Source organism: Microtus oregoni, unplaced genomic scaffold (genome assembly GCF_018167655.1).
Source record: "Microtus oregoni isolate MIOR12 unplaced genomic scaffold, Mior012 000007F_ref0000211, whole genome shotgun sequence".
NCBI classification, from domain to species: Eukaryota; Metazoa; Chordata; class Mammalia; order Rodentia; family Cricetidae; genus Microtus; species Microtus oregoni.
This window is the reverse complement of record NW_024543066.1, coordinates 37,832,671-37,845,371: the sequence shown is the minus strand read 5'-3', so window position 1 is coordinate 37,845,371 and position 12,701 is coordinate 37,832,671. Positions and strand designations below refer to the sequence as shown.

At 42.4% G+C, this 12,701-nt stretch overlaps 1 protein-coding gene across 1 annotated transcript; it reads left to right on the top strand.

Annotated features, from left to right (window-relative positions):
* Positions 1 to 1,669: 1,669 nt before the first annotated feature.
* On the top strand, positions 1,670 to 10,239 carry CUNH6orf141 (chromosome unknown C6orf141 homolog). The gene is made up of 2 exons (XM_041655877.1): positions 1,670 to 2,527; positions 5,552 to 10,239. Exon 1 carries the CDS (start codon positions 1,795 to 1,797, stop codon positions 2,323 to 2,325), a length of 531 nt encoding a protein of 176 aa, XP_041511811.1. The 5' UTR covers positions 1,670 to 1,794; the 3' UTR covers positions 2,326 to 2,527; positions 5,552 to 10,239.
* Positions 10,240 to 12,701: the final 2,462 nt, after the last annotated feature.

Below are 12,701 nucleotides of genomic sequence, written 5' to 3'. Positions count from 1 at the left end.
ATCACTCCCACATCATGCATTTGTGGTATGTTTCCCATTATGCCCATGGACCACCCACCTGCATCAGAATTACCAAGGGCCTTGCTAACAGTCAATGTTCAAAGCCTGGTTCCAAACCCATGAAAACTATGTGAGCGTAGGTCAGAGAGTTGATCTTCAGATGATCCTCATCTACACAGCTGAGTTCATATCCATGACTCCTGGGTGATTACGTCACTCTACCTCCAGGGAAGCGCACTCTGGAGATAAGCAGTTTGGCTTCTTTCTCTAAACATCCCATCACCCTGTTCCTGGCATTCAGCAATACTAGGTACTTCCTGGTTAGGTTTATGAACAGGACAGAGCCTTGTAGTCTTATAAGGAGATACTTCAGAGATCAGTCAGGAACAAACATATAAACATAATAGAAACCAGGCTGCATTGTATCAGTGTTTGAGTAGAGTCAGAAAGTTGCAAAATCCCCAAAAATACCAAAGAAATATTACTTCCTTATTTCATTGTAAAAAAGATAACCGACTTTAAAGTGCTTCAAACTATTTTCATCTGAAGCACTCAAGAATGATCAATGTGGAGTAGTAGAGACCAGCCAGACCGTAACAAGTTCTAATCAGCCAGACTCCACCCTGATACCAAGAAGTCTGTTTCACCACGTTGTTGAGCCTTTCTTGTGAGAGCAGAAATTCCCACAATTGTGGTCATTTTGATGAATCAGACAGGGAAACAGTATTATCGAGTGAAACAAATCGCTTTTACCAGGGATGAACTAGAACTTTCATATATGAGATTTTTCTCCTGTTGGCTAGAGTTCTCTCCGAACTCAGCATAGACTAATGTGGCATGGGCCCTGACTCTGAGTATCCACAGGATCACCCATATATGTAGACATGGGAACAGATACATGGATGTATTATCTGGAGGGGGGAGGGGGGCTAAAAACGGAGAGGATAGGTGAATGGGAGGAGTTCTATAAAGGTACAAGAACATCAATTCTGAAACTCGTTTAAGTGATTTGTTCTTATTTGCTTTTTCTCTTCTAAAACTGTTTGAAGTCAAAGGCATTAGGCCTCTCTGACAGTAACAACCAAAACACAGATGGAGTTGACCACTGTTCCCACAGATCCTGGCATTCCAAAGGAAATGTACAAACTAACAGCCAGCTCTGTTCTCTAAGACTTCAACTGTTTCAACATCACCCCATGACGTGGGTTCCACAGACTTGGAGGTACACTAGCCTAGGGGAGGATTGAAAGTGGACACAAATCCTTTTCAGTTCAGGCGTTCAGGAAGCTGAGGACGGGGCATTGCCATGGAGTTCAAGAATAGAGTTCTTTCTCAAATAAATATATTTTTTTTCAGAATTTGATTAAACCACAAGATTAAAAACCAAACGTAATTGTTCCTTCATGCTGAACATCCATGGAAAGGAATACGAAATAATGTTTTGAGAATTTGAGAAGGTGTCGCAAGTGCCTCTCATTTCAGTTTTAGAGAAAAGGGGCACGGGTATGAGGGCAAATGGAGACCTTACTAGGCATTCGTGGAGCTGGAGCCAAACACACCAAAAAAAGAGTTGGCCAAGGCAAAGAAAAGGCGCCAAGACTGTGTGGGTGGGAGCCATGAGGTTTAAGGGCTGAGAAAGGAAACCAAGATAGGAGGCTGATATCCTCACCTAGCCTGGCCTCGGGCTGCTCCTATAGTCTTTGACTCGCTCAGGCCACACCCAGTGCCTACACCGCCCGCGGTTTTCTGAGGAGCGCTGGAGTTTTCCTTTGAGAACTGGAGCAACGAGGACGTATGAATGACCCGCTCGCCGGGATCGAGCCCGGGCGGGCCGTGTGTTCTCCGCGCGGGGTCCGGGGTGGGCCGCCCGTGGATACCGGCGCTCCGGATCCCGCTCTGTCGAAGACCGACAGGGACCTCTCAGCGGCAGGTGGGGACGTGAGATCGCGGACGCGAGAGAATTTGGATTGCCAGTCGTCCTGGGTCAGAGAAAAAGTGCTCTTTCTTTTGAACCCCGAGAGGTGGTTGGGAACACAAGCGGACCCTGCTTGCGCAGAGCTGGTGGATAGCGAGGACTTCCGTCCGAGGATTGAAGACCACCGCGATTCGGAACGGGAACCGAAGCTTTCCCGCAGGCGCATTGCCACGGTCCCCGGAGCCCAGCCTCGGAACCCAGCAGCCACCCCCAGGTCCGTGTTGGTGCGGGTCGTGGATTACCATGAGACGCAGGAGGTGCAGCGGACTGAGTGGACCAAGGGTCAGATGACTACGAGGACCAAGGAGCGCTCTGTAACCGCCGTCACCTTTCGCACCCAGAGTGATTGACATCGTTTGTGCGGCACTGGGGCGAGAGCAGAACCTGGATGTACCCTGCGTTGCTATGGGAGGATAATTCGTCGCCAAAGATCCGAACCCGAGAAATGTTCCAGGGCTAGGGATGCGAGGAAACGCCCGAAGAACCAACTCTCAGCAGTTTTAGACTTCCTCTGTGGCGTCAGTGTCTGACAGTCCTTTAAGAGAATAAAAGGTATTTTTACATTGGTGGAACGTGGGAGTTCGAAAGCGCAAAACCTTAGTCAATTCACTTGGCGTTTTTGGAAACAACTCATATTGCTTGTCTGCATCTCCTTCATGTTAAGCACCCAAAAGCACAAGTGATGTTTGCGGTCTGCTTTCTAGGATGTGTGTGGTGTGTGGGGCGGGTGCAGAGAGACTTGCTTCAAAAGCCTTAAGAACATTGTTTGTTTGTTTGTTTTTTTAATATATAGAAAAAAAATAAAACGAATCAGGAAGTGAAGCAAAATGTTTCTAGGTACTCTATTCACTAGTATGCAATTTCCTCTCTGGTCCTTCGTATTTCCGTCTTGAGGAGAAAAGGAGCAAGGGAAAGAAAGACGGGTGGGTGGGTGTTTTTTCTGTGTGGAGAGCATTGGCCTGAGAACAGGCCTTTATCCCAGAGGGCATCTAACCCAAGTTACTGTTTATTAAGTGAGGTAGACATTCTGGATGCAGTATGTCATAAATGGTTGTATGCTTTATTCTTTTTGGCTTGTTTTTTTTTTTAATTAAATCTATTTATTTATTTATTTTACATCTCAACCAGTTTCCCCTCCCTCCTTAACTCCCATTCCCCACTCCACCCCTAATCTGCTCCTCTGCTTTTTCTGTTCAGAAAGAAACATGCCGTATTCTTATCCAGACACCTACACTTTTTAACTACTAAGATCTGTAGTTAAGACTGAACTGACAAGAACTCTGCTGGGTTTAAGTTGTATTATCTTCAATTAGATGTATGTGCCTGTGAGTGTTGGTAGGTGCCTGGAGGCCAGAGCTCCTTGTGGCTGGAGCTACAGGAAATTGGGAATTGGGGAAACAAGTGTTTGGTATCAAATTTGGTCCTCTGCAAGAGCAGTCTGGACTCTTGACCACTGAGCCCTCTCTCCTAACTCTACCCTGCGTTTAAAATGATTGAAGGCTAACACTTGTTTTAAGTGGATTCCCTTTGTCATTAGACACCAGCATTACAAAAAAAAAAAAAAAAACCTTCATTATCTTATTTATGTGAGTGCTTTGCTTGTACGTCCACGTGTGCACAGCTAATGTGCCCACTGCTCTCAGAACTCGGAATTGGGTCCCCTGGAATTGGAGTTAGGGATGGTTGTGAACAATGGTGTGGGTGCTGGGTATCGAACCTTGGTCCTTTGCAAGAGCAGCAAGTCCTTGTATCCAGGGAACCATCTCTCCAGTCCCACATCATTATTAACTCTTTAGTACTGGGACCTAGTTTGGAACTCTGAGGAGCAAAACAAAGCTCTTAGGGAGAGGTGAGGGCTCAACTGACCCCTATGGGAGGGGTATTTGGTAACAGGTAACAAAGGAGAGAGGCTCTGCTTTGGGGGTGAAGCTGGAACAGCTGCTCTTACCTAGTCGTTTCATCTGTCTTCAGTCCCAGCTTGATTTGCCTTCAAGCAATCATCTGGTCCACCTTTTATCTTCTGCCTGGCCAGACAACATCCTTCTTTAAACAGAAGAGCTAAGTTTGCCCTAGAGGTCAATAGCTTGTGTAGCTCATGAGCAAGTGTCTTCATGTGCTTACTAAGTAGACAAGAAATGTGGTCATCTCCCTCCTAAATATTTGTGGATGACGATTACTACATCTTTCTTCTAGAGATTCAACTATGCCCAAGCAGGAGAATTTGAATTCTAGGCCAGTTTGTGTTGCACATGGAGACCCTGTCTCAAAAGTGGATCCATCTGAGGGTACCATGGGTTTCTAACACAGATTTAGGAAAAGTATGAGAGTCATTTTTATCCCTGCATCTTGCAAGGCCGGCTGGAGATTCACCACTAGCAGTTTTCAGGCCTGAGAGAGCTTCTCTGAGGAAGGACATTAGTGCTTGAACTCATCCACAGATCTATAGAGTAGTTGAAAATGTGATGTTGATCTCCCAATAACTTCTCCTTTTGCAGAAATTCTTCCTCATTTCTTTGTAAGGTTAATCATGCAAGTGGCCTCTCTGCCCGTATGAGATTGGTTCTACATGATTAAGCACTGAATGGAGACAAGAAAAACAACTATCTTTTGCAATGACCCAAAAGAGTAGCATCCTTCAGCTATCAGAAGGCAGGCTCTGGAGTTTTGTGGCTCATGCCAATCCTTTGTTAACTAAGAAACCTTGGGCAAAGTGCCTAATCTTTATGTCTTTACTTGTTAAGTGGGGAGAGGAAATGGTGAGCTTTTGGGGTGGGATTTAGTTAAGATCCTTAGAATACGGCCTGGCATGTAATAACCGCTCAGCACTGACTCCTAGGATTCCTAGTGTGGTCATCATTCAACCCATTTTTTTCCCTTAACCAGGATTCAGCTTTTTATTTAATCATGTAGTGTAGAAATCAAAAACAAAACAAGCAACAGCAAAACAAATAATGAAAATGAACTAGAGGTTTTTAGCTTTTTCCATCTTTAATGGATCCCCACACCCGTTTACCAAAGTCCTTAGAAACGATTTCTACACCATGTGGGAGTCCTCAGCTAAGACTAGAGGAAGGACTACAGTCACTATGCTGAATGAATAGAGGGGCTGAAAGCTTGCATTGCCTCCCTGGTAGTTGAAGCTTAGATGGGGTCTTGCTATGTAGTCTTGGTTGGCCTGGGACTCTATATATATCAGAAAGGCCTCAGATCTGCCTGCCTTCCTAGTGCTGGGATTAAAGGCATGCGCCATCACGCCCCATATTGGAAAATAATTTTTCTTTTTTTTTTTTTTGGTTTTTTTGAGACAGGGTTTCTCTGTGGCTTTGGAGCCTGTCCTGGAACTAGCTCTGTAGACCAGGTTGGTCTCGAACTCACAGAGATCCGCCTGCCTCTGCCTCCCGAGTGCTGGGATTAAAGGTGTGTGCCACCATCGCCCGGCTGGAAAATAATTTTAAAACTACTTTTCTACCTGACCCCTCCCCCCAGTTAGCTTTCTGCAGCATGTTTACAGGTTTTAAATAGATATCACATTGAAAGCAAAAAGTAGTTGCTGAACTGTCTTGGTTTGCCTTACAGGTGAAGAACAAGAACACTTTCCATTTCATAAGAGTCTTTGGAAGAACATCCGAACTTGTCAGTACCAAGCACTGTCTCAGGATGACTGGATCTTGGCTCTTTGACTTAACCTCTACCTCACAGAAAACTGAGTTTGTCTGACATTGTCCTTGTTGGCCCATCTGAACACAATAGACTGCGACAAATGTCGGAGTAACATAACCGCCATGATCAGGCCAGTGCCTACCTCTGTTTTTTTTTTAATTAATATATATTTTTATTTTGAGACAGTGTCTAGCTGTGTATTCCAGGCTTACTTTGGACGTGATGTCTAGCCTGTGATGACTGAACTGGAGATGGTCCTCAGCCTCCTACATCATGGGATGACAGTGTGTTCCCGATTCTCGGGCTGCCACCTCTCTTTAATCTCCTTCTCCATACCTGTCGTTACACATGCTATCCGCTGTATTTGACTTGCTTGTTCTATTGAGGAGCCTTACCAGGTCTTGATATTAAAACTCACTGTGATTTTTTTTCCTAAAATTTTTAAATTTTAAATTTATTTTGTGTATGAGTGTGTGCCTGCATGTGTATGTTTTTATTGTGTCTACCAGCTGACCACAGAGAGCAAAAGAAAGTGTTAGATTCCCTAACACTGGAGTAAAGGTGGTTGTAAGCCTTCATGCAGGTAACAGAAACTTAACCCAGAAAGAGTTCTTAACCGCTGAGACATTTGTTCAGAACTGAAAATGACCCTTAAAAGAAGAAAGAAAAAGTTTTATTTTCAAAATAGATTGTTGGGGCCCAATGTGGTAGCATAAGCCTTTAATTGCAGCAATCTGGAGGCCTACAGAAAAGAAAAAAGAAAGGAGAAAGAAAATGAAAAAAAGTTTGCTCATCTAGAAACAAATTAAGAAAGGATTATGAAGTTTAAAAAGATAGATTAAAAGACAACCAAAATTCTCCCATGATCCTACATCTCTTAATATTTAGTATCACATGAATATGGCTTTGTTTTAATTTTCTTTTTATGTGTATGCTTAGGTTGACACAAAATATATAGGTCTCACTTCAAAGGGAGTAAAAGATAGTTCATTCTAAAAACAAACATGGGTGACCATGGCCAAGGAACTCAGGGATTCAGATTATGCCAAAATCCACATGCCTATGTGGTTTCATGATATTTTTATAGTATCAAAACAATGGAATAGTTCATAAATCCGCAGACTTTTCAAATACACTGGTAGAAACTTCGGGCAAGTGCGTACAGCAAAGTGAGAAATTTCTGTTGTAGCTCTCAAATACAATCTGATGTCCTTATTAGCCTTTGGGTTGGTCTGTATACCCCAAGGATGTTAGATCACACATAGAGATGGGCTTACATAACCCAAGATACAGTGGGTCTTGGTCTGCAGCACTCAAACTCTCTATAACCATTCAAGCTACAATCAATTAATTAGTTTATCAGCAAAGCATGGCTGTTGTGTACTAGCTTCAGTTAATGCATACTTATGCATTTATTTTATTGTAAGGATAAATTATAAAAAATAATCCTGGTGTAACCCTTTGTATTTTCTGAGTAATGCTTTTAGGTAGGTCTCCTTCTTTGTTAGCTGGGTAGTGTGAGAAGAAAGGAAGCTTTTCCTCCACGTGGTCCCTTTTTGTCATAGCATGTTATCCCAGCAGCAGAAAGGAGCAGGAAAGATAAGCTATCCTACAGGCTGCTGTCACTGGGGATCGGGCCCAAGGGGCTCCCCCAAAAGAAAAGAGCAGAGTCTCTTCTCCCTCCACTCCCGCTGCACTGCTGAGTCAGAGCAAGCATGCTTGTCTGTAAAGAACCCTGGGTAATTCACATTCTAGGTTCACAAGCATTGTTCTATCCCTCAGGTTAATGTCAGCACAGTCAGTTACTACAATTAAAAACATTATTTTTTAAAAAAATTATAATTCATTTTTAACAATGCCAGGGCAATAACAATTTGTTGGATTATGGAACTAGACTTTATAAAAGGGTACACAAGGCAGTTTATCAGGGATTGGTAACCTGGAAAAAAAAATGTGTCTTCTTAAACAGCCATATTTTTCTATAATTGTCCCTAATGAAGTATTGATTGATTATTGGATCTCTTAACTGAGAACGAGTTTTTCATTTTCAAGGAATGTGAACCGGTTTATTGCCAGACGCCCCTTAGGGGAGGAAGGGCAGGAAGTCATTAAGGACAGGACGGTTTCAGACCTCTGCAGCTGAGTCACAGCTTGTCAGTCATTCGTGGCGAGTTATGAGGGAGTGGGGCAAAGGTGGGGCTTGAATTTCAATCAGTTGATTCAGGTAGGAAAACAGGGGTTGGGACTCTGGAACACCCTGAAATCTCTCTAGCCACCCAGCACTTTGCTCTTTAATTAGAAAGGGTAGCTCTTTATGGATTTATTTCTCTACATAATCTCATAAATGGTGATAAGGAAAGGAAAAGTCCAGATTACTTGGGGCAGCAAAAGGAGGTGTGTTCAGGGTACAGGCACTGTGCCAGCCAATAGTTCCCGGTAGAATAAGGACAATTATGCTCAGAACAAGGAAGTGAATTTAAAAATCATAACCTGACTTCTCAGCTTAAAAGAGAGTACTAGAGAGCTGGAGAGAGGATTGCTCAGTAGCTGAGATCTGAGTTTGGTTCCCTGTATCCACGGTGGGCATCTCACAGGCACGTGAAACTGCAGCTCCAGGGGCTCTGATACCTTCTGCCTTCGCATGCACTAGTACACATGAGACATACAGTCACACACATGCACGTAAATGAAACTTAAAGTCTTAACAGAACAGAGCTTGTAATAATGTTAAGGTAAACGAACTAGCCTCTCTCAGGCTAGCTGGAAGCAATAGCACCCAGGCAGTGGGAAAATTTCACATTTTCTCTTAGCTTGACTAAGGGCCCATGAGCTATTTCTTTGAAATGGAGTCATTGGGAAAAAGAGGATCCCGAATTATCTTCGCCTGTGTGGTGTGGGAAAACAGAAGACTACCTCCCCAAATTATTAGTTAACAGACACAAATGGTCAAATCACATTGAACAGCTGTCTCCAAAATCCTTCAGTACATTCTCACCAGCTTAGAAACTCTCCTACCATCGGTCTCAGAGAAATTCAGTTTGTTCTCTCTTCCCTACCATAAAAATCTCCAAGAAAGTCTTTTTCTCTTTGAATCTGTCTGGGCAAATTTTCCTTAACAGTGAAGAGGAAACAGAGAAAGGGGAAGGCTTGAGGTATACCTCTGGCATCAAGAATTTGGTGGTGGTGGCGGGGTGGGGCAGATGTTTAGAAGGACAACTTCTCTTAGGATGGGTTTAGATCAGGGAGGGCCTGAGTGACAAGGTGGGCACATCAGAAAGCTGGCAGCTAATGAGTAACCCTGCCATTATGGACAGATGGCAGCCGAGGCCGAGTGGCATTCTTCCAGCACTGCAGTAACTCTCTAAGATTAAATTTAATGGAAGCTACTTAGTACCAGGCATATAAGGAACACCCAAATCAGCTATCATTATCATAATAACAATCAGCCATGGTGGTCAGGTTTACATCTCTCTTCATTCTAATCAACTGCATTTTTAAAAATTTATTTATTCAATTATCTATCTATCTATTTATTTTTGTATTATTTTGTATGTTTATCTCGGGTGGGTGGTAATGTGTACTTGAAAACAGGTGTTCTTGAACAACTCCGGAACCCCTTGAGTTGGAGTTATGGGCAGTTGTAAGCCATCCAACAAAGATTATGGGAACTGAGTTCAGGTCCACAACAAGAGTAGTCCCTGTCCTTAAGCACTGAACAATCCTGCCGGCACCTATGCTTTACCTTCTAAGGACAAAAAGCAAAATACTTGAAGCAGTATTTTCTGCAGCAATTCTTTTCTATCTGCTTTCAAATGTCTCCATATAAGATCTAGCCACTGCCACATGGATTCAACCTCAGGCTGGGGACGGGATTTGACAGAATGCTTGCCTGACATGTCTGAGACCCTGAACTTGATCCTTAGTACATCTGCCAATTTTAACAAATAAATAACCATAGATTCAGCCTTTTACTAATTTTGAACTTTGTATGTGTTGGAGATTGAACCTAAGGCCTTGTATATATAAAACATGTTGCTGGCTATGAAGTAACATACCAGTCCTCTTCGGTTACGAAGAAGTGTGAGGATTCTGGGAGTTAGAAAGATTTTTGTCGCAGAATAATAACAAGGCTGCAAAATAATTAAGGCTGGGCTGGACTAAATGCTGACCCAGATCCTAGAAGTTACAAGGATTCAGGTGTCACAATCTCTTCATCCCAATGTGTAGGAAAATTATAACGGTATAAATGAAATAATCTTATAATAAAATTCTGCTTGGGGATTATGTTGCAGGAGAAGAAAGGATTCAGCAGTGCATATTCACGGTTGGCCCGAGGTTTAACCAATGGGGAGGGAAGATTGTCCTGAGAAGTCAACAGAGGGATTCAAGATAGCGACAAATGAGACTAAAGGTTCATCTGGTGTTTAGTATCACCATATGTTTAGTGATAAACACTTCTGTTGTTAAGAAGTGACTGATCTGATTTTTATTTTTTAAAAAATTTAAATAAACTTTATCATTATGGCGGTGGTGGCGCACGCCTTTAATCCCAGCACTCGGGAGGCAGAGGCAGGCAGATCTCTGTGAGTTCCAGGCCAGCCTGGTCTACAAGAGCTAGTTCCAGGACAGGAACCAAAAGCTATGGAGAAACCCTGTCTCGAAAATCAAAAAAAAAAAAAAAAAACCAAAAACAAAAACCAAAAACAAAAACAAAAAAAACTTTATCATTAAAAAACTTGGTAATGAATAAGTAAATAAAAACATCACACATCAAAATTAACTAGACCCAGAGTCTACACCACTCACTGTGTATGATGGCCTGAAAGGGTAAAATTCAACGTGAAGCTCTGCAGCTTCTGTCTCCAATACCTATGCGAGCTGTAGTTGCTCTCGGAATTTGAACCATGCAGATGTAAACTTTAAAGTAGCAAGTTTTAATTTCCCTTTACCACCTTTATGCAGAAGCTCATTTTAAAGAGCAGAATTTATTTCCCCTGCACAAACAAACAAACCAAACCAAAACCCCCTCACCTCATGCATTTAGTAGAGGACACTCTACTCAAGGTTCGACTTTTCAAGTCCATTTCAAGAGTACCGTTTCTTCATCCTCAACTAGTTCTATACTTCAAGAGTAGATTCAGCTGGGGTGACACTCCGTGACGCAGCTTTTTTCTAATATGGTTTCAACTTCCAACGTTGCCAAAAAGAAATTAGATGGTCGAACAGGGAGCATGAGATGCACTTGCTGCCGGACTGACAACCCGTGGGAGTTCAATCCCATGCTAAAAAAAGATATGCACATGTGTACATAAATAAATACATTGTAATCAAAATATTTAAAACAATTTTAAATGACTAACATAGACAATAACATAGCAATTATGGTGACTAAGGAAGAAATCAAGTTATACTGATTGTGATATGTAATTTATGTGTAAGACTTAGAGAAACAATAAATTGTAAAGATTTTACTATAGAAGTGTAATTTATTTATTTATTTACTTATTAATTAAAAATTTCCACCTCCTCTCCACCTCTCATTTCCCTCCCCATTCCCCCCTCTCCCTCCCCCTCCAATCCTAAGAGCAGTCAGGGTTCCCTGCCCCCTGGGAAGTGCAAGGTCCTCCCTCCTCCATCCAGGTCCAGGAAGGTGAGCATCCAAACAAACCAGGCTCCCACAAAGCCAGTCCATGCAGCAGAATCAAGTAATTTTATCAGACATAAACATCTTCATCAAGAAATTCTTTATTTTATGATTGTTATTATTAAAGAACGAATCAAGGAAAAATACATTAGTGGAAACCTGTTTTCTCAATCATATTTTCTGCAGACATTTTTAACTTTACTAAAGTTAATTATTAGTTACTTTACAATTACATGAAATGATGCTTTTTCTTTTCCTCTCTGAGCACAGCAAAGATAGTTCTTTGTTTAACTTTACACATATCACTAAACACTATTCTCCCCCCGCTTCTGGAGGCAGACAGAGCATGTGTGCCTCTCCAGTGTGTAGTCCTGATGTCAGAACAATAGATAGCTGACAACCTTGTTACTTGGTTAAAACTTGGGTCTCCTGATCTCTGACGCAAGGCATTTTCACTGCTCCCCAGGAAAGAGAACCACACCCACCAGCTAGTTTTGATTACGGATTTAGAACTGACTAAATCCATACTATATACTAGTGAACCCCAGTAATAAACTCAGGGCAAGCCAGAAAGTGCACTTCCACGTGTGTGTGTTCAAGCTTCAGAGTGAGCCTAGTAAGTTCCATTTCTTTGTTTCCATTGGCTTTCTGGCAAGTCAGGGCACCCGAGGTCCTCCCATCAAAAGGCCTTGAGAATAATGATGTCTTGAAGATGACCTAGATGGCCTAACTTTCTCTGGCTTTATTGACCTGTAGAAAATTTTCTTCCCAATGTACAGGGAAGGAAACTTTGAGACTTGAGAAATGTTTTCGGTAATCCTTTCCCTTTGAAATCCAAGTCTTTTGAAAAGATCTTTTGCCAGTTTCACAGATATGGATTTCTGGGTGACCTAAGAGCTTTCCTTGAGATGAATTCTCAAGGAAGATAGGACATTCGAACTCCTGGTCTCTGTAGGAAGTAGCAGCTTTTCAAATGAGGCTCCAAGGCTGGGGTCTTAGTTCAGTGGAAGAATGCTTGTTTACCATGCAAAGCGTGGTTCTTATGGGTTTTATCTCTAGCGGTGGATAAAAAGAAAAGGTCAAATGGGCAATGAGTAGCAACTGCAGAATGTCAGCCAATAGAAGTATTTGAAAATGCAGGAGTTTAATAAGCCGAACACAGCCCATAGGCCAGAATCCTTCCCAGCCTCCAGTACTTTTCCATGGCACACCCCACTGTTAAAAGCCTTTCTGCTTTGCTCTTCTGCAGAGCTGGGTTCTGACCAGGTTCTAGCCAATTACAAGACCTTAAATAAAGTCTTCTTTGTCTAGTGCAGTTCTCACTTAGATACGAGTCAGATAAGAGCAAGGGAGAAGCACGTTGTTGATGGTGGGAGGGTACATTGGCTTCATAAAAGCTGGAGTTGTTTTTGTGTCTCGGGA

What these genes read in the sequence shown, in the direction of transcription:
- CUNH6orf141 (XM_041655877.1), top strand. Translation starts at nt 1,795, where the DNA reads ATGAATGACCCGCTCGCCGGGATCGAGCCCGGGCGGGCCGTGTGTTCT.